The 25,181-nt window shown below is 54.3% G+C and overlaps 7 protein-coding genes across 7 annotated transcripts; 2 read left to right on the top strand and 5 right to left on the bottom strand.

The window, feature by feature from the left end:
• The first annotated feature begins 1,464 nt into the window (after nucleotides 1-1,464).
• Nucleotides 1,465-3,996, top strand: BDP55DRAFT_182235 (HMG box protein). Its single transcript, XM_060565825.1, has 3 exons — nucleotides 1,465-1,895; nucleotides 2,060-3,846; nucleotides 3,934-3,996. The coding sequence occupies exons 1-2, from the start codon at nucleotides 1,598-1,600 to the stop codon at nucleotides 3,802-3,804; spliced, it is 2,043 nt and encodes a 680-aa protein (XP_060428333.1). The 5' UTR covers nucleotides 1,465-1,597; the 3' UTR covers nucleotides 3,805-3,846; nucleotides 3,934-3,996.
• A 607-nt stretch (nucleotides 3,997-4,603) lies between these two features.
• BDP55DRAFT_554572 (CAP-Gly domain-containing protein) lies at nucleotides 4,604-8,609 on the top strand (the record flags this gene model as incomplete). Its single annotated transcript, XM_060569401.1, has 2 exons — nucleotides 4,604-4,999; nucleotides 5,058-8,609. 2 exons carry the CDS (start codon nucleotides 4,604-4,606, stop codon nucleotides 8,607-8,609), a joined length of 3,948 nt encoding a protein of 1,315 aa, XP_060428332.1.
• Nucleotides 8,610-8,914: 305 nt separating this feature from the next.
• Nucleotides 8,915-9,799, bottom strand: BDP55DRAFT_729714 (signal recognition particle, SRP19 subunit; the record flags this gene model as incomplete). Its single annotated transcript, XM_060579606.1, has 1 exon — nucleotides 8,915-9,799. The coding sequence occupies one exon, from the start codon at nucleotides 9,797-9,799 to the stop codon at nucleotides 8,915-8,917; it is 885 nt and encodes a 294-aa protein (XP_060428331.1).
• Nucleotides 9,800-10,536: 737 nt separating this feature from the next.
• On the bottom strand, nucleotides 10,537-13,550 carry BDP55DRAFT_667294 (uncharacterized protein). Its single transcript, XM_060575166.1, has 6 exons — nucleotides 12,912-13,550; nucleotides 12,282-12,449; nucleotides 12,160-12,207; nucleotides 11,810-12,095; nucleotides 10,956-11,746; nucleotides 10,537-10,902 (listed from the first exon to the last, which is right to left on the bottom strand). Exons 1-6 carry the CDS (start codon nucleotides 13,206-13,208, stop codon nucleotides 10,795-10,797), a joined length of 1,698 nt encoding a protein of 565 aa, XP_060428330.1. The 5' UTR covers nucleotides 13,209-13,550; the 3' UTR covers nucleotides 10,537-10,794.
• A 2,322-nt stretch (nucleotides 13,551-15,872) lies between these two features.
• BDP55DRAFT_554555 (fungal-specific transcription factor domain-containing protein) lies at nucleotides 15,873-18,388 on the bottom strand (the record flags this gene model as incomplete). The annotated part of the gene is made up of 5 exons (XM_060569399.1): nucleotides 15,873-16,536; nucleotides 16,587-17,117; nucleotides 17,175-17,332; nucleotides 17,389-18,123; nucleotides 18,203-18,388. The coding sequence occupies 5 exons, from the start codon at nucleotides 18,386-18,388 to the stop codon at nucleotides 15,873-15,875; spliced, it is 2,274 nt and encodes a 757-aa protein (XP_060428329.1).
• Nucleotides 18,389-20,727: 2,339 nt separating this feature from the next.
• Nucleotides 20,728-21,528, bottom strand: BDP55DRAFT_667285 (uncharacterized protein). The gene is made up of 2 exons (XM_060575165.1): nucleotides 21,505-21,528; nucleotides 20,728-21,320 (listed from the first exon to the last, which is right to left on the bottom strand). Exon 2 carries the CDS (start codon nucleotides 21,263-21,265, stop codon nucleotides 21,050-21,052), a length of 216 nt encoding a protein of 71 aa, XP_060428328.1. The 5' UTR covers nucleotides 21,266-21,320; nucleotides 21,505-21,528; the 3' UTR covers nucleotides 20,728-21,049.
• Nucleotides 21,529-21,677: 149 nt separating this feature from the next.
• BDP55DRAFT_182142 (orotidine 5'-phosphate decarboxylase/HUMPS family protein) lies at nucleotides 21,678-23,228 on the bottom strand. Its single transcript, XM_060565823.1, has 2 exons — nucleotides 23,082-23,228; nucleotides 21,678-23,027 (listed from the first exon to the last, which is right to left on the bottom strand). Exon 2 carries the CDS (start codon nucleotides 23,013-23,015, stop codon nucleotides 21,906-21,908), a length of 1,110 nt encoding a protein of 369 aa, XP_060428327.1. The 5' UTR covers nucleotides 23,016-23,027; nucleotides 23,082-23,228; the 3' UTR covers nucleotides 21,678-21,905.
• Between the last annotated feature and the right edge of the window lie 1,953 nt (nucleotides 23,229-25,181).

Below are 25,181 nucleotides of genomic sequence, written 5' to 3'. Positions count from 1 at the left end.
AGCGCTCTCATCCTCTCTTTGCATTCATTCCTTTGCCGCCGCCTTCAATCTGCCCCCCCCCCCCCCCCCCCCCCAGTACAGAGTCCTCATGCTGATCCTGGCCATACCCACCCAAGGGTCATTGTTTCTGACGTCCCCCCCAGCGCAAGAGTCTGCAGTAGGTGTGCGGTTTCCTTTGAAGAGACGGGCTGGCTGGCAAAGCAAGGGGGGGCAGGAGGAAGAGCCCAGTAGCGGCGGCAGAGGCAGCGGATGCTGCGTTAGTAGCAGCTGCAACACATGCGGGATAGACATTGTAGATGGTCTGGGCTTGACTGCATTGCTGATGACATGAAAGGAAGGAAATGCCTAAAATAACATGGGGTGAGGGGGATGAGAAAGCTGACTGCTTTGAGCAGCAGCACAACGCTTCCTTCGTCTTTCATCTAACTAGGATAAACCTCCACCCTTACCCAACGAGACTTGAACTTGAAGGCGGAGGGATATTCTTCAAAGTCGCGTCTCCGTGTCTCGTCGTTGTTCATACCTTTGAGTCATTATCCGTCTTTTTACGTCCTCGTCTAGATCGCTCTTGTTACCGCCGCATCCTTTCCCGCCTTCTTCGGCTCCATCTTCGGACTTGGGAACCGAAACCTGCCCATTTCTTGTTCTCAAGGCAAGAGGGCGAGAAAGGCATTTGCCCATTTCTTGGCCCATACTCTGTCTCTCCGTCTCCAACGCTCTATGCGAACGGAACACCTGGGCGAGTCCTAGAGAAGAGAGACAGAGACGACGTGGGCACCGGCCACCAGAGGGCAAACGCTTCTTCACAAAGAATACCACTTTCCTCATCTGCAACAACCTTGGGTCTCCGGTACATTCCCGAGACAACATTTCCCACCCCCAAAGGAGCAACAATTTCGCTCTCTCTTCTTACCTCTGTTCCGTTTCCTCACTTCTGTTCGTTCGTCCTCTCCGCCTCTCCCTTTGCTCACCACTGAGTACTACCTCATTTCCTGCTCCTCGCCGCCGGTCACCCGTCGGTGTCGATGCTGGTTGCTGCTCGTCGCTGCCGTCTCGACAGCATCGTACCGCCCGCCCTGCCTACCCTCATGTTCTTTCTCCCCCATAATGGCAACCTCCATCTTTGAACATAAAGTCATTGAGATAGATGGTCATTGTCTGCTCGGTTTCTGCTGAATGAGTAGCCGTCGTCTTGATATCACAAAGAAGAAGGGGAAAAAAGGTCGGAACGGACAATCAGCCATCGAGCGGAAGTGATCTCGGCCCCGTCTCGTCTCGTTCCAATTTCCCGATATACTGCTTCGCCTGTCTCTCCCACGTCTGTTAATCATTGCTGCCTTTCCTGCTCGCCCAAGTCCACGACTACACAGATTTGCCAACACTCTTCGAACTTAAACCCAACCCTAGCATCCCGTCGTGTCTCTCACCGTCGACAACGTACATACACCCCCTGTATTTTCTGCTTCTTCAAACGCCCCCCTGCCGAAGCTTGGTGTAAGTCCAAACGTCTCATAGCTTTGAACGCCTCGCCCACTTGTCCCCAGTCCCAACTCGCATCTGTTTGCACACCACCTGCAAACCCTTACAGCCCAAAAAGATGACAGATGTGGTCTCTACGCCTCAGCCACGGCGGTCAACCTCTTCCTCCGGTGGCATCTCTGCCCATTCGGCCATGGAACGAAAAGCAAGCCAGGAGACGGACGAGGGACCAGACTCAGTAGGCTCTGCTGGCAGTCGCGCAAGCAGAAAGCGCGTTGCGTCCATCGATAGTGAGGAAGTGAATACCTCCAAAGTGAGGAATCTCAGCGTGGAGACCAGACCGATGAGCGGCCAGGGCGGCAAGAACAGCATCTGTCTCTGCACACCAGGGCTCAAGATCCCAAGGCCTCGCAATCGTGAGTCGCACATCTTTCGCTCTTCATCCCGCACCATCGTTCGGCGCATCTTCGTCACAAACCTGGTCTGAGACCGACCTCGGGGGACTCTTCTTTGTCGGACAATCCAAACAGGCTACTGGAGACTTGTGCAAAGCCCGCTGACTGACGTCGTTCTTTGACAGCCTTCATATTGTATAGGCAACACCATCAGGCTGATGTCACCAGGGAATTCCCAGGTCTTTCCAACCCAGAGATATCTAAAATTATAGGACGGCGGTGGAGAACACAAGACTCGCGAGAGAAGGAAACCTGGAGGCAGCTTGGAGAAGAGGAGAAGAGACGACACGCAAAAGAATACCCGGGTTACCGCTACCAGCCTCGTCGTGGTAGATCTGGCAGTCATTCAGGATCGTCGGCCTCGACTGATCCAGGCCGGTGCCCCAACTGCGGTGGCAGATTCATCGCAGCACCGAGAACGCCGTCAACACCAGCAGGCACACCGACAGCCGCAAAACCGAAGATGCAGCCGCATCACCCGAGCGAGGCTGGCGGCGGGGATAGCGATCACCTTCGACGTGCTTTACCTGGAGCAAAACAGCCTTACCAACACCAACATAACAACTTGCGGGAAGTGGAAGAAGAATACGAACCAATGTCGCCATCTCCCGAGCTCAAACGACGCCGATTCAACCCCCCCGCGGGATATTACCAGGCAGTCCCATCACCCGGACCATACACAGGCCATCCTCTATCAAGGCAGCCTAGATCGTCGGTGAGTATGCCTCCCACGCCGCCAATCGCCGGCTACGGGCCTTTACCCGGTCCATCATCACTCGTGAGGCCCGGGTATAGTAATATGGCACCCCCTCCACGACCGCCCCATCCGGCGAACGCAGGGCCAAGCCGTGGCCCAGGTTACGATGAGAGTCTTCGACTGGCACCCCTCCAGACCCAGTTGTCTCCGCCACTCAACAGAGACAACGATACAAACGACCGCCCGAGTGCACACCCAATGACTGGCATGGGCATCGCAAACCCGAGGGATAGATATGCTCAAAGCCTTGAGGCAATGATCATGACGATTCCTTTCTGGAGCAAGCTGAAGGTCCTGCAAAAGATTAGTCCGACTTTAGCTCCGCCGGGACCGACTAGCCCTGATATCGAGATTCGCGGCGCAGTCGTTGCCGTTGAGGGGGCTGATCCTCGACAGCTGGAGCAGGTGGGAACGGCAGTGCACCGGTCTCTCCTTGGATTGGGCGACATAGATCTGAAAACGTGGGGCGAGGGAGCGAGTACGCCGTTGTCTGTTCTGTCGGCCGAAGACGACACAAGGATGAACGACACGGCCTCTGCTGGCGGCGACAGCAGCAGGAAGAGCAGCCATTCGCAGCCCAACTTACACGCCTCGGAGCTGTTCTCTAACTATATGGAGAGCATTCTGAAGTGGCATGTGAAGTCACGAGAGATCATCAAGCATGTATCCACCAAGCCGGCTTTCGCACCAGACCCGCCCCCGCTTACGAGACGGGCATCGGAGGGGGAGGCTGTCGGGTCCCGAAACAGCTCGATATCGGCACCCAGCAAAACGCCAGTCGCCCTCCTCCCCGCGGGATTTAGCTTGACCCTCTCAGACAAGTACGCTTGCGCACTACCCATCTATGATTGCTATGCCCCGATCGACCATTGGCAATGGGTATCGACTTTGTGGAGGGGAATCATTGGACCGGACCTCGTCATCTACGTCAAGTCAGTGACAGAGGAAGAAATTACTCACGCAGGCGCAGTTGAATTTCGAGGTCCCGGTGTGATGGTTGTCAGGGTTGCGCATGATAAGTCCTTGGATGAGAAGACTGAGCGACGTATCTCTTTTGAGTTGGTGGAGTGGATTCGAGGAGGCAGCTACCAGGAAGGATTCGGGCGAGGTTGAGGTGGTTACAAAAGCGGACTTAATAATGTGATGATTTGAGCGGTACGCGGCGATGGATTCCCTTCTTTTTTTTTTTTTTTTTTTTTTTTTGATCGAGACACACTATTGATCTTTCCTGACATAGCGTAGGCGTAAATAGGGCAACCAAAATACGGAGTAAACGTATTGAGTCGATTATTGAACAATATCGAGTGAGAGTGCATCCGAACTTCCTGAATAGGTCAAATGATATCTCCCTGCGTTGCGTCGAGAGCTAATCTGCTGCGCACTGACTGCTTCATTGAATATTTAATTTCATGAGCGCCCCGCTGAAGGGAATGAGACAATGTCGCTGTGTGTTCTCTTTGAAGCCCGTTTGCTTTGTGTTCGAGAGAGCATTATTGTTGTTGTCTGCTTTCCGTGTATTCTTCGTAAGGCCTTATGAGCCTTCGCGGGTACCAATATATGAAGTTACCCATAAAAGATATTCGTTTAATCTCATAGCGGTGGACCCTGAGATGCAAGGCAGGAAGCAGCCAATCAGGCATTGACTTTGTATTGACATCACCCCAGATGAACCCCTTCCCTTGTTAGTCTAGTCGCAGGTACCGCACCAGCAGCAAGCTCCAAGCTCCAGCGCGTTTATCCGATTAGGACGCGCTCCTGGCCCCCTTGGTGACATCCAAACACAACGTAATCGTCCAAGTCCACATCACGCATCACGACGACGGGGCCTCAACGACTGGCCCACGCCCCCCACGACCAACAAACAGCAATAACGAACATGGTTATCTCCCAGTAGAGTCACAGTCGCGGAACAATGTCGGAGCTCGCAGTTGGCCAGACGGTGCGTCTATCAGACGGCCGGACTGGCATCGTGCGCTTCGCCGGTGGAACGCACTTCGCCAGCGGCGATTGGGTGGGCATCGAGCTCGAGGATGATAGCGGGAAGAACGATGGAAGCGTTCAGGGCGAGCGGTACTTTGACTGTGCCCTTGGACATGGCATGTTTGTGCGCCCGACGACATTGGCCATCATCGCCCAGGCGCCTGCTCCGGCGGCGAAGCCAGCAGCTCGTAGGCCTAGTCGGCCGAGTAGCTTCAATCCAGGCGCTGGGAGGACGACCAGCGATACGAGTTTGACCAAGAGGATGAGTCTGAATGCACCGAGCCCGAGTCCGGGGCCTAAGGTGTCCCGGCCGACGAGTACATTACGGGTGAGTATACAGATACCTATGTATATCAAGAGCAACGAGAGTAACAATGAATGTGCAGTCACCGACCAAGTCGCCCACAAAACAGCTTGGATCAGCAACATCGAGCACCGCGCCATCGCGAACTACCACACCGTCCAATACACGTACACCAGCCACAGCCGCAAAAACGCGGCCAAGCGTGGGCACTTCTCGTAGCTCCATGGGACCTCCACCAATACCTGCCAACAGAACCACAAGACAGCCCTCGACATCTTCGGCGCCAGCACGGCCCACCCCAGGTAGGCCCAATAGTGGTCGACTTTCCATCTCTGGACGGACGGCCGGTTCTGCGAGGAGGCCCTCGGCGGACATGGGAGCAGGAAAGAACGCCGACAGCGGCAAAGACGCAGGTGCCACGTCTCCCAGTAAAGATGGCGAGACAAGCCCCGTGAGAGCAAGGACAAAGGCTTTGGAGAAGCTCACTTCAGGCTCGGCGTCTACTACGCCTACAAGCTCGACGAAACCAGCGACTACCGCCCGTTCTACACCAAATGCCGCCGCTGCGAACAGAGAAATAGAGGACCTCAAGGCCAAGCTCAAAGTGCTTGAGAGAAAGAGGTTGGAGGACAGGGAGAAGTTGAAGCAGTTGGACCAGGTCCAAGGCGAGCGGGACAGATTCCAGTCGATTATAGAAAAGTTGCAGGCAAAATACCAGCCCCAGCAGAGCGAGAACAACGAATTGCGAAAACAGCTGAAGGAGGCAGAGGAGAGATTTGAATCCATCGAGTCGATACAGATGGAGCACGAGACTGCCCTGGAGCTGGCCACGTTGGACCGTGAGATGGCTGAAGAGACGGCCGAGGTTCTTAAGGTTGAACTTGAGGCTCTGAAGCAGAAGTCAGAAGAGCTGGAGCTCGAAGTGGAGATTCTCCGCGAAGAGAATGCGGAATTCGGTCAGGGCATGTCAGCGGAAGACCGCGCTAGCACCGGGTGGCTGCAGATGGAGAGGACAAATGAGCGGCTCCGTGAAGCTCTGCTGCGACTGCGCGATTTGACTCAGCAACAAGAAGAGGAACTCAAGGACCAAATTAAGACATTGGAGGACGACCTCCAGGAATTCGGCACCATCAAGGAGCAGTTCGATGCGGCAAAGGAGAAGTTGGCCCAGTCCGAGGCTGCCGTTGAGGATCTTCGGCAACAACTGGACAATGCTTTAGGCGCTGAAGATATGATCGAGGATCTCACTGAGCGTAACATGAGTATGTCTGAGCAAATCGAGGAACTCAAGGCCGTCATCGAGGACCTCGAGAACCTCAAGGAGATTAATGACGAGCTGGAGATCAACCACGTCCAGAACGAAAAGGAGATGCAAGAGGACCTTGACTTCAAAGACAGCGTGATCACAGAGCAGGCCCGACGGGCAGGCGAGCAGGAGGAGGCCCTCGAGGACATGGAATACACCTTGTCCCGATTCAGAGGCCTGGTCACCAGCCTGCAGAGCGACCTGGAGGACATGCGGGCGTCACATGCTGTGACCGAGACGGAATCTGAGCAGCTTAACAGCAAGTCCCGCGCTATGATGGACCTAAACATGAAACTCCAGATCTCCGCCTCCAAGGCCCAAGTCAAGACGATCGACCTCGAGCTACGACGACTGGAGGCTCAAGAGGCCGAGCAACACTTGGAGATTGTCAAGATGTTCCTGCCCGATACTTATAAGGAGGACCAAGACTCTGTGCTTGCTCTGCTAAGATTCAGGAGGTTGGCCTTCAAGGCCGAGCTCCTGCAGTCGTTCATCAAGGAGCGCGTCAACGGCCAGCCTCATCCCGGCCACGAGGACGACGTCTTTGCCGGCTGCGATGCTATCGACAAGCTCACATGGGTCGCTTCTATGTGCCAACGTTTCACCAACGCTATCAGCCACTGCTCAATTGATCAATTCCAGCGGTTCCAGAACGCCTTGTTCGAGCTGGAGCCAGTGGAGCGGGCCCTGAACGGATGGATCGATGGCCTGCGACGAGACGATCTCAAGGAGCAAAAGTGTGCGGATGAACTCCAGCGCACGATCGCGCTCATGTCCCATCTTGCCGAGGTTCACCTCACCAACGAGTTGTCCGACTTCGCCGAAGACACATACATGCAGACTGTCGTCATGCAGAGCCATCTTGAGTCTGCCGGAGCTACGTTTGCTGCCTTGCGCGGAATGGTCCAGAGAGTCGTACCTTCTGAGTCCGAAGACGACGAGATGGCGCAGCACTTTAGCAAGAAGTCCGAGTTTGTCGTTGCCCAGACTCGGAGTGCCAAGGTTATTGCTGGAAAGGCTGTTCGGGCTCTGCAAGACCTCAAGTCTCGCTCGCTGGCGTTGCCGCAAGAGACCAAGGAGTCGTTTGAGCAGTGCCAGGATGCCACTCAGCACCTGGCGGCTTTGGCTCGTGAGATCGGCTTCGACTTGCATAAGCTCCTGCAAGAGGAGGGCCGTAACGAGCCCTTCACATACCGGGAAGTCCAGGACATAATCTCCCAGGCCACCACCAAGGTTACCATGTCAAGCGAGTCCGATCTCTTCTCGACGTACCTGTCCAGGCTTCGTACTCTGACTAGCCAAATTTCAGACCTGGCGGCGCTCAGCGCAGATTTGTCTCAGACGCAAGAGTTTGAAGTCAGCCCTGCACCATGGAAGCTTCGTTCCCAGGAGCTCAAGGCCATCAAGACGATCCCCGTCGACGCGGAGGAGGAGATGCGCCGCCTTAAGGAGGAGCACAACGAAGCCCGCGTGGCGATTGCGCAGCGCGACGAGAATCTCAGCACTGCCAACCTCAAGATTGAGACCCTCGAGTCGAGGATGAAGGATGCTAATGCCAAGGCTTCTCGCATCGAGGATCTCGAGGCGCAGATTGAGGCTGCCAAGCAGAAGGCTGCCAGTCTCAACGAGGACATTGACAAGCAAGATCGTGAGCTCAAGACGTTGGAGACAGACCGCGACAAGTGGAAAAAGATTGCCGGCGACAGCAAAGCTTTCGCCGACGGTGCCGGTGCAGCGGGCGCCAAGGCCGGCCAGGAGCGGGCGGTCGCTACGGCGCGCGAGATGGATGCTCTCAAGAGCGAGATTGCGAGCCTGCAGGCTGCCGTGCGATATCTCCGCGAGGACAATAGGCGCGCCAGGACGACGGAGCAGCACAACTACGACTGGCTGGCGGAGCCGCTCACCAAGTCGCCGTCTGTCGTCGAGCAGCGCCGCGCCCTCGTCGTGGCGGAGGGCAAGGACGTCCTCAGCGAGCTGGTCAAGTTCACGACATCCGCCCGCGTCTACGACCTTGCATCCCTGCCGGAGGACAAGCTTGCGTGGAAGCCCGCGCGTAGCACGCCGCAGTACCACGCGGCCAAGCAGAGGGAGGATCTCGCGGCGTGGAACAGCTGGCGGAACTCGGTGCTCAAGAAGTCAGAGGTCGTGCTGGGACGCAAGGATGGGGCGGCAGCGGAGAAGAGGCAAATGATGAAGAGCGTAGCGGCGAGATTGCAGATTCGTCTGCCGGACGCGGACGGCAAGATGGTGCCAGGCGGCGGGAGAGATGTGCAGATTATGGGATCGCGCGAGTGGGAGGGGATACAGGGCCGACTGGCGGCAGTATGATTATCATGGAAGCGATGCGATGTGATAGAAGGACTAGTAGGATGTTAAATACCCCTGAATCCCGACCTTATTTCTTCAAGTCTAGCATGCTTTGATTGGGGTTTTTTTTTTTTTTTTTTTTTTTTTTTTTTGGCTCGGCTCTACGACCCCCTTTGTACCTCCTTGACCTCGTTTGCCTGTTGACCATTGACGGTTGTCGTCCGTGGTTTTACTTTTCATGATGATGCCTAGGACCCGAGTCCTTGAATGAGATAACCTCTGACAAGCTCTCTCTTTTCTCTCGACTGACTATACCCGGGCCTCAATCAAGCCTTGCCCTTGCCCTTCTTCTTCTTACCAGCCTTCTCCTCACCAGCACCACTACCGCCGCCCAAAGCACCTCCCTGAGCCTGCTGCATCAACGCCGCCATCGGATCCCCGCCCCCCTGCATCTCCTTCATCATGTCCTTGAACAGATTCTCGCTGACACCGCCGCCCGTCATGGCGGGACTGATATACGGCAACAGCTCGCCCATCTTCCAACCTCGCGGGACAGCAGGCCTAGGCCACGGCTTACTGGGGTCATGCGCCGGCGCGCCCTGCACGCGCGCCTTGAGCGCGGGGCTCTCCTCCGTCGTCGGGTTGCGCTTGAGGTGCTCCGCGACGAGAATGTACAGGTGGTGCTTGTTCTTGACCTCCTGCGACCCCGCAGGCCGACTCGCGGCGCTGGCTTTCCCGCCGTCCGGGCCCGTCTGTCCCGCGAAGCGCGTGCGGATCTTGACGCGGCCCGGGTTCGCCCAGTCCTTTGGGTGGAATTTGGCGGGCTCGAAGAGCGTGGGGAGGCGGAGGGCGGCGCAGGCGTTTACGATTTCGCGGGCGATGGGGTTCTCGACGGCGAGGGATTTGGGGACGCGGCGGCCTTGGGCGCGGGTGCGGCGGGCGTCAAAGTAGATTGGGTAGAGGCACTGGAAGTCTGCGTATTGCTTCTGGTCGACTGTCGTTTGGAAGTCGGAGGCGCCGCGGGGGTTTGGGTTGGCGGCGGCGGCGGGGGGGATGGTGGAGGGGTTGATCTGCGGTGCGCGGGATGCTGCTGATTTGGGCTCGACGCGGCGCATGATGTCGTTGTCGGCAAAGTCGTCAATGTCGCCCTCGGAGGGGTCTGATGCCTCGAGGTCGCTGTCTTCGACCTCTTCTATGCGTGGGTGCGACATGGTTATGGTTTGTCTGGGGGGCGGGGGAGGTTTTATCTGTGGTTCGTCGGTTTGTTATTTTGTATCCGATTGGAGGTCGTGACTCCAAATTACGGTCCGCTCCGGGTTTCGTCGTTGTCGTCGTCGTCGTTGGTGGTGGGGTTGGGACCTGTTGACGTGGGAAAGGTGAGGTGAGGATACAGTTGTCGATTCAAGAGGAGGCTCTCTCTGCTAGTCCACTCTGGGATTTTGGCTGGCGGGTGTGGGGTTGCAAGACCACGGTTCGTGGTGGGGTTTGGGCTGGGAGTGGCGGGGTCCACTATCCCGCTGGGGTTCGGCAGACAGGCACAGGGCATCACATCACCTCAGCTCATGGGTAGCTTAAGGAGGAAAGTATAGTCGGAGACTTGTTGTACATCAGTAAGTAAGCATGGCGCTTTTCCATGGAAACCAAAAGAGCAAAGAACATCTTACTAGCAAAATAAATAAAGAATAAATAAATAAAAGAAGTCTAATCAGGTATTCGAACTCATGGCCTTCAAAAATAGAAGCCACCGGGGGTCGAGCTACTGGCGCGGAGGTCGGGAGTGAGCTGTCCAGACTGTTACGCCAATAGGTCTCCTCATCCGATGGTGACAATATGAGCAAAAAGCCGACCTGTAGTATACCAAGAGCTTCAGGTGTTGGTTGGCCTTGCAAGGCCGGAATTCTGATGTACGGCTGATTACCCCTCAAGCGCTGTAGGAGGGCATCCGGCGTAGACAATATTCATGAAACATCTATTCATGCATAGCTATACGAAGCTCATGTGGCAAGCTCAATTTGCCAATGAGCAAGCTAATCATACACAAATTAAATTCTCAACAGCAAACCCAGCACGTATGCAGACCATCAGCAGATGAGCTACAACTCTCTATGCCATAGCCAATCCATGTGCCAACGCAAGTTCTCTCCTTCTCCCTCCCTTTGTCTCTCTTCCCCTCCCCAAAAAAAAAAAATCGGTACCTTAGAGCTTCTCAGTTTTCGTGAATCTTGGCATTTTTGAACTTTGTGCCAGGTGGATGGTCCTCAACTCTGAACTTGCAAAACGGGTGAGTGCAGGTGGTTCCGGTGATGCTGGGACACTACAACCTTTGTTAGCACAAATCATTCCACAAGGGTGAACATCGAAGCTTACATGATGTCCGTAGATGCAGTTGTCTACATCACACTCCTGACCGCTGGTGCAGGGGTTGAGACGAGTCAAGTGGGCGATGGCGTTAATCTCATCGGCGTTGGGCTTGTACTTGTGTTCAAAGCAGCACTCGTCGCCCTTGGCACAAGGTCCACGTAGGTAATGGTTGTTGCACAGCTTGTCCTTGCCCGTTCGTTTCTTAATGTTGTCCATAGCCGTCGGGTTGATGGGGATGGGAGCATCAAGGCCACGTTCGCCAGGGTTCCACGCCGGTGTCGACACTTTGGGCTCCGTAGCCTTTCGAGCCGGAACATTGGCAGCTTTATTGGCCAACGGGGTGGTGATGACTGGGGGCGGGCTTGCCTTGGCAGTAACTCCAGCCCAGGAGGAAGAAGCTGTCGTAACCGCTGTGGCAGGAGGCGAGGTCGGCGAAGCTACAACCATCACAGGCGAAGATGTCGACGCTCTAGATGAAGCCGAATAGAAAGGCGTCGGAGTAGCCGCCGCCACCGCTGAAGATCTGGCGTAGGCTGCCTCGGCGCGTTCAGAAGCGCGGTCGATACTTCTATCAATGAGCTTTTGGTTTCGGAAAAGGCTGGGCAGCGGGTCGAGGATATGAACGTTGGTGTTTTTCAGCTCTCTGACCGTGGCGACGCCCTCAATTAGACTGACTCTCGAGCGAGTATCTGTATCCTGAAGGATCTCATCGAGAAAAGGGGCATAACCCGCATCGTGGGAAATGCCAAGCAAAATCTGTCTGCAATTGTAGTTTCGCAAATGCCAACGGGTGGCCTCTGATATCAAATCAGCCCATCTGTCACTTCACAATACCATCTAGACTTGGGAGTAGAACTCACCTTTGATCTTCGAGTCGGCACGTTCCTTACCGTGACCGACGTCGATGAAATCAAACGAAGCTTTGGCCTGGGTGAACCCCAAAGAAAACTCCTTGAGCTCGGACTCGCTGTCGAGGCAGCCATCTCTGCGCATAGCACGTCCAAGGCCCGATAGATTGGCGCAAACTTTGGCGACAATTTCAACCTCACCCGACTGACTGCCAACGTACTCGGCAACGGCGGTGCGGAGGGCGTAGGCGGCTTGCTTGCCGCCCTCGATGCCCTGTCTGATAAACGATTCTTGAAACTGGTGAGGGGCGCCGCGGTTAGCATTCTATCGATAAACTGAGATAGCACTTTGGGCCACGTACAAGGAGTCCGTCTCCATCAATTAGAATCAAGACGTAGGGATTGCGATTCTGCGAGGTTTAGTCACTCCGAAGGCAAAAGGTGGGGGGGAAGCTGCTGGGCAGCAGGCGGCACCGGTGTCTACCTTCATGTAGCTGTTATCATAATCAAGCTCTTGCAGCACCTTCTGCATCTCTCTTCTGGAAGTGGTGGCATGCTCGAGGTCAAGCTTTGCATTACGCAGCTCCTGCTTGAGCATTTGATTTTCACCGGCATATTGGCCCTGAATTTCTTTGCAGTATATCAAAAGTTCCTGTAGAGCGGGAAAATCAAACGAGGTTAGCGGAATGTAACTTTGGTCAAGGTTCATAACCTTGTTCAGAGGGGCGGTCCCATGTTGGGATGGACGGGAACAGCAGTTCGTCACGTCTTGTGCAGGTGGGTTGAGTGTGGGCTTGGAACGGTGGCGATGAGGGAAGTAGGGGGATCAGCAGCCGAAGCGCGTCAACCATGATGATAGCTGCAGCGCCAACGCCAAACAGGCGCTGGAGCTAGGTAGACGCGGTAGCAAAAGTTGACGACCTCCATCAGAAAGCTCAAGCTCAAGCTCAATCCGGGGGTGGCTTTGTAGTGGGACCCTGCCGGGCAAGGGATAGGAAGCTTTGGTCTCTCTGCAGACGCAGAAAAAGCCGTGGAAAGGACGCTGAAGATTCAACTGGGAAGGGGTGCGCAAGGAACGGCATGCAATGGGGGAAAGTGGAAAGCGTAAACGTACCTTCATCAGCTGGTCGCTGGCGTTCTGGAAGCCCTGCAAGGTCTGATAGCGAGTGACAAAGTCCATGATCTCTGAATTATCCAAGGCCATTTTGGTAGACGATTTTTCTTTTGTGATGCCTGTTCCGATGGCCGATGGAAAGGTATTGCTCGGAGAGAAAGGAAAAGAATGCAACGGAGACTGGCTACTAGCGCGAAGGTAAGGTGGCAGAACAGGGGCCGAAGTGTTGGTGTTGATGCCCAGGTTGTTGGTGTCAAAAGGCGACCGGGTGGTCGTGGTATGAGTGGTGGTGGGCATCTTGTTCCTTTTTTTTTCTCTCTCCCACTGCCCTTGGGCTGGCTGAATGAGAGTGCTTCTTTTCTGCCGCCAGTTAGATTCAGCGAACAAAATAACAATCGAAAGAGCCCAAGCAGGAAGAGTGGGAAGGTGAGGCGGACGCTGCAGTCCTTGTGTGCCAAAGAGAAAAGGCAACAAGTCGCGGCGGTGGTCTCGACTGCTGCACTCTCTATTGGCGCCGGGGTGCAGGTGCAGGTACGGTAGGTGGGTGAGTGAGCGAGAGCGAGTGAGTGAGAGTGAGTGTGCGTGTATGTATGTTGTGCTTGGACGAGACGTGTGGATGAGTTTGGTGCTTGAGGTGATGCTTGGGTAGGAGAAAAAAAAAAAAAAAAAAGGGTGGAAGTACCGTGCCTGTCTCTTGTGCTTGTGATGCTTTGGTGCGATGGCCCAGCCGGATCAGGCAGACAGTGTGCCCTGCTGTAACAAGAAATGTGCCTAGCCAGTACGTAGCAGGTTACGTCTCTTCTGGAAGGCGATATATGAGAGGTGAGGTGAGGTGAGGTAACCTATCGACCAGGTTCGTGTGCAATGTAGGAGAATCGCGTAGGTAGGCTGGTGTGTGTTGATATGGGGAAAAGGATCTTTGTGGCTAAACCCTTTCTTCACATCCAGAGCTTTGCGTGAGCTGCAATAAGAAAATTGAGGGTCGTGGAAGGCAAGAAGCCAAGCCAGGTGGGTAGGTAACAAAAGTGTAAGAATGGGAAAGCAAAGTGAGATGCGGCCAAAGACAAGCACTCTGGCTACCTTAGCGCAATTCACGTCTCGTGGATCGGCGATGGGATTGATAAGGTTGATAGCCGGACAGGGCTGGAGTTTGGGGGCTGGAGACGACGTTCAAGATGGTTGATCCAGGCAAAAGTCGTAGGCAAGTAAAGGTAGATAGGTAGTACCTGAGGGCTGAAAAGGTGAGGTGTGACGACGGGTTGAAGGTGAAGTTGGTAGTGCCAAAAGAGCCTCTGATGGTGCGTCTCGAGAAAGCGAGCAGAGGCTAGGAAGGCAATGCAACGCCAGGCAAGACGAGAGACAATGGGGTAGGATCGGGATTCGACCAGACCAGGATTCAGGACGAAGGTTGGTTGGTGGATGGGGTCTTGGGTGAGAGGGCGGACGTAGTACGAATATGTCTGAGGTTGAGACGAGTTAAGGTAATAAACGGTAGGCGCCGGAGAGATTTTTTTTATTTTAAAAAAAGAATCTCTTTCGCACTTTACGAATAAGGGTCAATAAGACGGTTTTATGTATAAGGTGGAAGAAACGAACAAAATATTACGGACGGATCTGCGAGACAGAACAACGCAGCAACAAACGGGTTTGGGATTTAAAAATGCCAGTCGTCTGATGCGTGTTGTCTGCTTTCTCTCCCAATCGATACCTGACAGCAGTAGAGAGAGTGACAGGAAGCGGTGAAGCCAGGACCGAATTCCTGTATATCGATCTGCTGGGACCCGGGAGACGGAAGGCAGGATGAGCGCTCACTCGCCGAGGCGTGTGATGGATGGTATTGGATGGCGGAGGCAAATTTCTTGATCTAAAGTACGGGTAGACTTGTCAAGAGATGGGGAAATTCACAAGGGAATTAAGAGAATCGGTGGGAGGATAATTGCAAAAGCAAAAAAGCAAGCGTCCGATGAGATGTTAGACACGCCACAACACAAGTCGTTGGCTGGCGCAAATTGATTTTTTTTTCCCTTCCTGTATGGTCTTGGTGCCGTACTGTCTGGACCCCGGAAAAAATTGTCAAACTGGCATACGAGAAAAAAAAAAGTTTACCGCTGGTCCCAATCGTCATAGGCCGCAAGGATATGCGTACCTTCCATCCCGCAAGACACCGGCGACACGCTTCCATTCCCCGGTACGCCGAGCGAAACACAAATGAACCAAGGTAGGAGGACGTGGACATGATGGCAATCATACAGTCAGGATGTGAATAGGGTATATTTGATCATCAATGCATACTCGTTGTATCTGCGTCGGCCATTTTTTGGGCTACCTGCTGACTGAAGACTACCTAGTAATGGCTGCGATGCGTGTTGCAATGTGCCTGGCCTGCACCTCGATTGATTATCCACCGCATGTGCATGAGATGCCATTTTAGCGACAACTTGCGAGGCACCACGGAACCGGTAAGCAGGCACTGGCAGGGCAGCTTGCTCCTTCTCCGCTGGCGCTAATCCCCCTACCGGTGCCCCACCTCATAGAGGGCGGGATCCTCCTGACTGGCCAGCATCCCTCATCGCGACAAGGGGTGCCCTTCAGCTGTAAATCATCCGTCTCGAAAGGCGCTCCAACTTCTCAACTCCAAATCAACCCACCAATAAGTGCAACCAATGACAACAACTCAAAGTCATGCACTCAACCGCCACTAGGCCGCAACCTTTTCACCATCTCTTTTTCGACTCTCACCTGCGACGTCCAAAAAAACGCCTTGCCGTCCCTGTTCCCTCTGCTACCGCAATATCGACACCCCTCGCTCCCTCTTCCAGGAGCCTGCAGGTAGGTGTTACGGATATCTTACTCCGACTTGAAAGCGAGCGGCTCAGGCTTAAATGTCCCTAAATGGCCTTTGTTTCTGTCCGGTTCAAACATCGTTCCTCAGTCTTCCATATAATGTACGTAGCAAGGGGCTCAAACAGATGACGGGTCGTACTGGTTTAGCAAGTTCCACACACTGTCATTCCCAAAATCTCCTTCAAATGACGTTGTTCCGGCCACTGGCGGTGGCGGCGTCGCGGCTCCCCATGCTGGCAGAGATCCGTCATCCGGTATGCCGTTAAGATCGTGGTAAATAAGGTCTCCCATCGGGAACAGCGGCGCAATCGACGTGAAATCCCAGCTGTTGGGTATGTTCCAGTCCGAGGTAGATGTTGGCAGAGGGTACGTCGATGCCGTGTCTGATGCCATGGGCAATGATGTCGGTGTCGCCACCGTGCTACTCTTGCTTACTGGCGTATCTGCCGTGGCCGCTGTTGTCGTTGATACCGATCCGCGGCCGGATAGACTGCTGGTGTCCGCCGTTGACGCCGGGGTTGTCTGGGATGCCAGGCTCGACAGGCTCGCTGGTGGCGCCGGGTTTCCTACTGCTTTCTTAAACTTATTAAATATCGCCTGGAGAACACCCTTTGCCGCCTTCGCCAGAGGATTTCTCTCTTGCATCGCTTCAAACCTCTCCGTTGTCCAGTGGAAGTGTTGCATGGCGCTGCCTGCCATATCCAGGTTCTCCTTGGGAAATAGGATATAAATCGATGCCATGAGCACTACTGCGTCAAAGCTGCCAAAGAACAGCGAGAAACTGAATGCGCTTGTCAGTCGATATCCGTCCAGGAGACGCACAAGACTTACTTTCGCCATGATCCAGCGTCAAGGCCTTGAAATGTGAGCATCTGTCGATGCAACATTTCAATGCTGGCCTTGAGCGCCTCTGTCCGACTCTTCTGCCTGTTAAAGATGTAGGGTCGGTGGAGCGCCATCAGGTTGAAAAGGTTCATCTGCGGCAGGTAAAACCGCACTGACTGCAGCCAGGAGCACGAAGGGTTACCGTCCCATTTCGTGTCCGGATTCTCCAGGCGGAAGTATGCAGGCGTTGCCTCGTCGAGTTCCATACATATTTGGTGCACCCGGTCGACCTTGGAGTAGTCTTTCGGACACGGACCGTCGTGTTCGAGCTCCAGAATCTCGCGCATTGGACCGACGAGCTTGAAAGCCCATATGCTTTTGGTCAACGGGGTTGGGGGATCTCTTTCGTCATCCCTTGGCGCAATGGGCGTCTTGCGGCGGTCTTTTGGCGGAGGCGCGTCTATTGGCAGACTTGGCGGGAGTATACGCCAGTCGATGCTGCCAGGACGTCCTAGCACAAGCGCACAGTGGATGTCCCTGGTCGGTGTCAGCCGAGTCATGAATAGCCATCCTTGCCGTCCGGCAATTGCTCACCATGTCATGAGGACCATGTAAAGCTTTCTCCTCCGCTGAATCAGCCACATGTTCTCGAGCATATCTCCAGTGTCATCGCTGGCCGGGGAAGGATCCAGGCTATCCCGGTGCATGCCAATCTCTTGAGCATCTCGAATAGCGCTACCAATGGCATGCCACTGTACTCATCATTAGCTTTCTGATAGCTTAGAGCTACGCACGGGAGTTCACCCACCGATTCCGTGACCTTTGCCATGTACTTGAGGAACGCAGCTCGAAGAAAATCGGCCTGGACTGTTGTGAGCGTGATTTGCCGCTTACCAAGCAGTGACAAAATGCCAACGCCAGATTCGCTGTAGTCCGCGGCAAGGTCCTCGAAAGTCATGTTCCCGGCATACTTGAGATGGTCGTAAAAGTCTTGCGACCCTTCCGGCAGAGTCAACAAGGCCGTCGCCAATACCTGGAAGAGCAGCGCAGGAAAAACTCGCAGGTCGGGCGAGAGTGCCTGTGGTCCAGAGTTGGAAAGCACGCTAAAGGGAATGTTGGACCACTCGGCAAACTGCTCTTTGAAGAGATCCTCCTCAAGAGCAAAGTACTGATGGTTGAACTCGGTGAAGTATACGTCGATGAGCTTTTCAATGTACCCCTTTGCCGGCAGCTGCCTGATCAAAGACTTGTATCGCTCCTTTGTCGCGAACTGGTCTTCGACATGGGCTGCGCCGCCGAGATGCGACAACTGGCCGTCGCCGTTGGCGCTTTCGATTTTCCTCATCAGACCAAGCGTGGAAGCTCCAGCTTGCGAGTAGCCCCAGTTCGCGGCGGCATTGGAGAGGCTCTGGACGTGTGTCGATCTTGCGCCCTCGCCGTCCGGCTTACGGTTGTCTTTCGCCGTGGGTGCGCCCGTTTCGTACTTGCAAGCATCCTGTTTGTTGCGCGACTTGCAGTTGGCGCATGGGAGGTCTCGGTCGCACTGCGCACCAGAAAATGTGTCAGCTACAAATTACAATGGTGGAGGGACAATTGTTGCGGGTAAGGCATAGTCAACCAACCTTTTGCTTTCGTCGGTGACATTCCGTACAAGAAATCACCACGCGTCTGCGCTTCTTGGGCGGCGGTCGGGCGTCTTGCGTTTGGTTCTGCAATTGAGTCGGTGTTTGAGTTGGACTTGTGCTCGAGTTCTGACCATCCCGCGCCGAGGGTGGTTTCTCGGAGCTGTTACGCCGGTCGTCGGCCATGGTCGGCCGCCGTAAATTTGTGTTTATGCGTGTATACGGCGAATACTATGCGGGGGACGTGGTTGTGGAATGGTGGTGTTCGTGAAGGCGCACTCGGGGAACGGCACGACGTTCTCGAATTGTCGGCGCCGTCGCCGCCTCGGGGATTGGTTGTGTCAGTGATTCAGGGTATTCGGTCCGCAAAGTGGGAGCCGCCTGAATTTCGCCGCGAGCTCGGCACGTGGGTTGCTGGAGTTGGCTGGGCGTCTGAGTATGCTTCGTAGAGTCGCGCAGACAGGCGCAAGGCCTAGATTGGAACAAAAGAGAGGCGGAACAAGTAAGAAAACCCGGGAAATGTTGATCTCGGTCGTTCTTCCTCGTGGTAATAGCTGCCGGAAGAGATGGAGGGAGGGATGGACGATTACGGAAGCAGGATGGGTGGAAAAAGTTGGAAAACAGGACCCGCCCACGATCAACCTGTGACTCTCGTCGGCGAGCGAAGCAGATGTCGCCTCACACTGGGGCACTGTGTGGAAGAGAGCGGAACCTGGGAATTGAGTGAGGTAAAGTGGTATGCTGGTATGCTGGGCTGGAGACGCACTCGGTGAGAAAGAGCTGCCACTGCGCAAGGTAAGGAAGGTAAGGTAGATAGACGGTGTTTGTTGGTAATTCGATCGGGGCTGGAAAAGACGATGGTGAGCGTAGTCGTAAAATGGACAACCGGGGTCCAGAAGTGACAGGCACTCGCTCTTTCCCTAGGTAAGGTATCCGTAAGGTAGGCTTCAACTTCGCTCTCTCACACAGCTCACTCAACTTGCTGCAAAGGGCAAGCAAGCACCTGGTGCTGGCAGTTGTGTTCCTTCTAGTTCCAGTCCAGGTCTGCGGCAAGAGCAAGGCAAGGCATGTGGCCGGCGGTGTTCGACTGTGGGGCCGGGAGTTGATCCTGTCTCTCTATGGAGTACTCCGTACACAGTAACTTGCAAGGTAAGGTAGCTTGTAACTTGTAAGGGTATTTCGTTTTTGCCCTTTTCGATTCCCGGTAAGGTCTAAGGTGCAATAATGGGTAGCATATCCCTGAAAGCTCCAAAGGATCGAAGAAAATAAGAAACTCCCGTCGTCAAAGGACGTCTTCTAAATCCCCATACTTTTCTTACACGTCCGGCCGGCACTTGGATATGGCTAATGTAGGTAAGGTAGTGTGATGACACGCGAAAAAGGTAAGTACTACTAGTAGGCAAATGTACCGACCAACCCTGGGACAATGTAAGGTACCTCACCATCCGGATACAACAGAAAGCCCATCAACAACAAAAACATCAGATCCAAAAATCCATTTACCCCATCCATGGTCCATCCATCCCACCACCCCCTTGGGGACTCACCATACCTACTCTGACGACACCGACGGAGCGAACGGCCGGCCTCTAGGGTCAACCGTCACGCAAGGATGCCCCCAAGACAGCTAGCTGCGGTTTTGTGATTTGCTGCACCTGCAGCTGTCCCATCGTCAATCCGCCCAGGCTTTTCTAGCCTTTGCCGACATGGATTACACCCCTAACTGGACGCTCTCAGTATCGTTCGACACTTTGGATCGGCAGCTCTGGGGGGTCACATTGAGAGAGAGGTCTTGGAGATTCTTGGGGGGAGGTGCACGACAAGCACCAGGCAGCCATATGGAATTCCCTTCGGCGTCCTGTACCACACAGACTTCTGCAGGTCATGGCGGCACGCAAGAATGAAGAAACCTGCGTTCCGCACCGTTCGCGTTCGCCTAGGCTGGTAATAGTCGGAGTAAGGAAGAGAGAGAGAAAAGCATCGTGCCATCGTCTTCCGCAGATCGCCCTCTTTCAGGACGTACCTTAGGAAGGGGACCCGAACAATAGGAAACACACGGCGTGGAGGGGTAGGGCCGGCAGCCTGCCGACAGGGGCACGGCGCGCCGAAAAATCAATGTGAGATGAGACTTGGACTGAGAGAGAGAGAGAGAGAGAGAGAGAGAGAGAGAGAGATCTCATCCCACGGCTCTCATGTCCCACGTTCCTCTCACGTCCCAACGTCCTGACTTTCCAACACACGGCCAATGTTCCTTCATGGATCCCCTCTGTCGCACCAATGCCCTTCGTAGCCAGCGTCAGCGATCCGTCGGCGGTGGTCGTCTTAAAAAAGTCAAGACGACCTTGGGGCAAAAATACAAAAAAGCTGCTAGTGCGATGATGCTCTGGTATTCGTTACTTTCCCTACGGACGTATGGCGTTGTGTGTTTGCGTTGTGCGGCAGTATGGAAGTTAAGTACGTGCCGTGCGAGGTGTGCACCGGCTGGCCCCTTGCTTGATCTTAGTGCGCGTGGCAACGGTGCACTGCTCAGCTTTAAATTCACCATCTTTTTTTTGGTTTGGGGGGGAAAATAGCCTTCTCTTTTTTTCGAATCTCGCACCTCATCACATCGCGGGACTTGGAGAGAACATGTCGCATCCTGGGGAACCTTGCCCGCCGACCCGTCCTCTCCTCTCTCCGTGTGTCTCTGTCTCTGTAGTAGACTCTTAAAGGTAATAGGGCAAAGAACTATCCGCATAGTTCTTCTGCCTCCAGAACGGACCTGGCCCCGTCTCCCCAGGACCCAAAGTCGTCTCGTCGGCTTTAGGAGTTTTGCCCATTGTCCGCCAAAGTCCGTTGTCCAATCGCCTATAGGCTATCCGTATGGGCGAACATTCTCAACCACACCACTCCCCCTTCCCTGTCTCCCCTTCCCTTGCCCGTGCCATGTTTTGCAGTAACATGCTTGGATGCCACATGCCACACACCATGCCGTCGAGAACCTACTTTACCGTCAGCTTGTCGCAGAACCATTAAGCTATAGAAGGTTGCGATCAACGGCAGTTCAAGGTAGCTCAGGTACATGCTTTTTCAATAGCCGACCACCGACACCTTGACTGGAGGAGGGATCTGGTCTGATCTGTGAACCGAGTAAGAAGGAGCTACTCAGAAAGAACGGTAGGTACCGGTAGTAGCAGCCGCAGCTGAACACCCAGTGAACCGCTGCCACACCTCGAGAAAAAAGATCGATGGACACTGCGGACGGGTTTGCTCACGATCCAGAGGGTATGCAGCAGACTTGGAGATCGAGGCAAGGACCATACTTAGACAAGTAAAACGTGGCAGAGGCTGTCATTTGAATGATATATGAACTGCAACTGTCCGCATGCAAGACCTGCATTTATAGAACCCGCAGAAATTCAACGCCGATTCCTTTTTTGATTTGTGCCCGTCTTCCGGGTCGCCGAGTCCCCCTGTCTAAGAAATCGCCCCAGTGCCGAGTCCGAATCCCCATCCTCTACGATATGAATACCATTGCAAGACCGAATATGCATGAACCAGCAGCAGCACCCTAGAGAATATGGCATAAAAGCCCCCCCGACGTCGGCACGACTGGAAAAAACGATAGAAAAAAACACGCCTGGGTATTGACTTGGGGTGTGTATAAGTTTGGTGGGTAGGTGGAGGGTGGAGGGTGTGGATGTGTGTGTAGGAGAAGAGCCGCCTATGCCACCCGGGAGAGATAGGCCTTCCAAGCCTTCCTGCGGTATCTCTCGGCCTCCGATTGAGGATCACCCGCCTTCAGAATACCACGACCAACAATGACGACATCGGTGCCGCAAAGCTCAACAAGTTTCTGGGGCGTGTTGTACTGCTGTCCCTTGCCGTCACCCGCAACGGCACCGTTCTCCTCGTCACCTTCCGGCGGCAGTTGGCAGCCCGGTGTCATGTGAATGAAAGAATCCTCCGGCTCGGTGTTGAGGCTCTCCTGGGACACGAAGCCCATGACGAAGTTCTTGTTCTCCCTGGCCGCTTCGACGCAAGCCTGGGTGTACTCTTTGTTCATGAAGTTGCCAGCACTGGACATTTGCGCCAGGATGAGAAGACCGCGATCCATAGGTGCCTCTTCGATTCCAGCGTACAGGACCTCGTCAGAGCTGTGGGACTCGTTTCTCGGGAATCGAGGGGATGGCGCAGGTTCGAAGTGTTGTGTCAAGGTCGTGATGGAGACAATGCTACCCTTTCGTCCGTTGACGTCGGATGGTCGGGGGGTGCCAATGGTATGTTCGAAGCCGTCCCCGTTGTTGTCCTCATCGTAATCGTCGAAGCTCTCCGACCTCGGTGTTCCAACCGTAACCGATGTCTTGACTTCGTAGGGGTACCTTTCGCGCCATCTTGCGGCAGCCTCTGCGAGAGCTGTGACAGCGGCCTTGCCCGGAACCATGTTGACGTTGATAATGTGAGCCCATTCGATGATCCTTGCGGATCCAGCGACGTACTGCATCTGGACCGTGTTACCAATGTCGCCGAATTTGCGATCCTCGAAAATCAGGAAACCATGTTTGCGAGCTAGTGCGGCAAGCTTAGCACCGGTACCAGTCTGCGGGTTGAAGTCCCAGCCGGAGACGATGTCGTGATGTGTCTTGAGCACGACAATGGAGGGGCCGACCTTGTCGGCAAGGTAAAGCAACTCTCTTGCGGTGGGGACGTCGGCGCTGAGGCAAAGGTTGGAAGCCTTCAAGTCCATCAATCGGAGTAGGTAGGCTGTGAGCGGATGGCTGGCGGATTCGGCGCGTCCGGCGAAGGTCGCCTTCAAAGTGCCGTGAGAGGTCATCCTAGCAGATGTCTCTCGGTTCGTTAATACTACAGTCGATTTCGCGCAGGGGACGTGCTGCTGTACCAAGTTGGTGGGAGTTGTGCACTACGGCGAGGCTTCCAATTGAAGAAGGTATGTATGGCAGTGGAGAAGGTGAAGGTGCCTGTCTGGGTTGGGTGAAGTTGAAGCCGATGAAAGGGGGGAGGGATGCCGAGCAAGCGGGAGGAGAGGGGGTGGGTTCGGAAGTGACGAAGATGGCTGAGAGAGCGCAAACAGGGTTTTTGTATGGTGAGGTACGAGGATAGCGTCCGTAGAGGGCGTTGCAATTGCTCAGGTCTGACGGTGTTCGTGCCGTGCCGGGCTTGGGTTTTGACTTGCGAGCTGGGCTTGACTAGATCCAACGTGGGTGTATCGTGACGTGAGGGAGAGACAAACAGAGACCTGACCAGAGAGTAAAGGGGAAAGGAAGCGTGAGGCGGGAGGCCAGAATAATAAAGTGACGAGACAGCGTGAGGTGGGCTGGACTCCTTTTAGTGAGGACTAGAACGGATAATAAGTTAGTGAGAAGTTGCTGTGTTGTGTGTGTGTGCAATGTGACTGTGGGGGTGCGCTTAAGATTAGATAGGTCAGTCCCGTCTACGGTGAGGTGAGGTACTGTCCCAGACTCCCACCTGGTCTCCAGGCAAAGCCGCAAGGCCGCAAGCCGCAAGCCAGGTGCTGAGAGCGGCCGACTAAAAAATTGTCGGAGGGGAACGTGGATGGAGACGGGGGGGGGCTTGGAGGGGAGGATGGAGGGGTTCTCTCGTCCGTTCTGCATGTCCAGATCCTCGTCAAAAAAGGCAAGAAGGGGGCTGGATTGGAGGAGGGGAGGGCCAAAGGTACCTCAGAGCCAAGGGGGTGCCACTTTTGGGGGCCGGAGCGGGAGATCCAGGAGGAACCAACCAAAAAAAAAAAAAAAAAAAAAAAAAAACAAAGAACAAAAAAAAGTGCATGGGTTAAATCAAAAATAAAAAAAGGTCCCATGTCGTTCAAAGGAGACGGGAGCAGAAAGAGAAGACTGGACTCAGAGAGGAGGAGAGACATTTGATGGTAGCAATATCGGATGGAGAAGAGGGAGGAATAGATCCTAACCAATGCCCTTCTTTCCCTTTTTTGCCTTCCTCCTAGGTACTGTACTTTGTCCATCCATCCATTGCCAAAGTAATTACTCCGTAATAATACTCTTATGGTCAAGTACTCTGGACCTTGGGCTTGGCGACGAATCCAATGAATCTGCATCAAAAGGCTCCTCCATCTGTAGTTTACCTCAATTTCAAAACTCCATTCCCCTTTCTCTCGCTTCTTACACCACGTTCGTCTACTCGTACACATCCACATCCAATTGCCTCTCGCGGCATGTCGACACCGTCATCTACCGTAGCTTTGCCTCTCCGGCTAGTCCAGCTGCTGCATTCCTGGTCATCGGAATCGGACTGGCCAGGGACACCGCCGTTCTTGGCCGAGCTGGAACATCCCGACACATCCTTGTCAGTATACGATACCCTGAATCGACCAAGGTACGGAGCGGGAGTGCAGTATGTACATAGGTAATTCGGTAAGACGCCTGGCTTAGTGTTCAAAGGCATTGTACGGATGCACATTACGGTGTGGGCTAATTAGTTGATTAGTAGTGTGTGTCCGTAGTCTTAGAACCAAAGCATGCCGACCTCCCATGTGGCATCCCGGCAACCAGACCTGTCCATGCCGCCGCCAATGCCAAACTAAGGGACTGACTTCTTCCAGGCATGCGAATGAATGGACTACGTCGGCGCCGATGGTCAGTTGGGCGAATGATTCAATACATAGTCGACTTCAGCTCCCATCACCTCATCTCACCAGACCAAATTGGCCCCGGAGCTTCGAGGGGCCGCTGACCATACTGCGGCAGATACATTTCGCTACCAAACTATGCCCCCAAAGCCAATCTGAAAGGAAAATCAAAAAGAAGAAAAGAAGAAACGGACGGCAAAGCTCGAGCCGCGGCATCCCTCAGGCTCGACGGCAGCATGCCTGAGTCGATCCCCATAGGCAGACCGACCAGATGAGATGGGCTCGTACCCACCTTTTGCACGTTCTGGAACAGACCAGACGTCCGGCAAAAGTATCTTTCTTTCCCCGATCAAACCCTGCAAATGTGACGTGTAG

Source organism: Colletotrichum godetiae (assembly GCF_030913485.1).
Source record: "Colletotrichum godetiae strain CBS 193.32 chromosome Unknown BDP55scaffold_26, whole genome shotgun sequence".
Lineage (NCBI taxonomy): Eukaryota > Fungi > Ascomycota > Sordariomycetes > Glomerellales > Glomerellaceae > Colletotrichum > Colletotrichum godetiae.
This window is presented reverse-complemented; position numbering and strand designations above follow the sequence as displayed.

Bases quoted from the DNA above. Each gene is read 5' to 3' on its own strand.
- BDP55DRAFT_182235 (XM_060565825.1), top strand. From the start codon at position 1,598: ATGACAGATGTGGTCTCTACGCCTCAGCCACGGCGGTCAACCTCTTCC. The intron at 1,896-2,059 runs GTGAGTCGCACA...GTTCTTTGACAG, and splicing joins GATCCCAAGGCCTCGCAATC to CCTTCATATTGTATAGGCAA.
- BDP55DRAFT_667294 (XM_060575166.1), bottom strand. From the start codon at position 13,208: ATGCCCACCACCACTCATACCACGACCACCCGGTCGCCTTTTGACACC. The intron at 12,450-12,911 runs GTACGTTTACGC...CCCGCTCTACAG, and splicing joins CCAGCGACCAGCTGATGAAG to GAACTTTTGATATACTGCAA. The intron at 12,208-12,281 runs GTAGACACCGGT...TAAACCTCGCAG, and splicing joins ATGATAACAGCTACATGAAG to AATCGCAATCCCTACGTCTT.
- BDP55DRAFT_667285 (XM_060575165.1), bottom strand. From the start codon at position 21,265: ATGTACCTGAGCTACCTTGAACTGCCGTTGATCGCAACCTTCTATAGC.
- BDP55DRAFT_182142 (XM_060565823.1), bottom strand. From the start codon at position 23,015: ATGACCTCTCACGGCACTTTGAAGGCGACCTTCGCCGGACGCGCCGAA.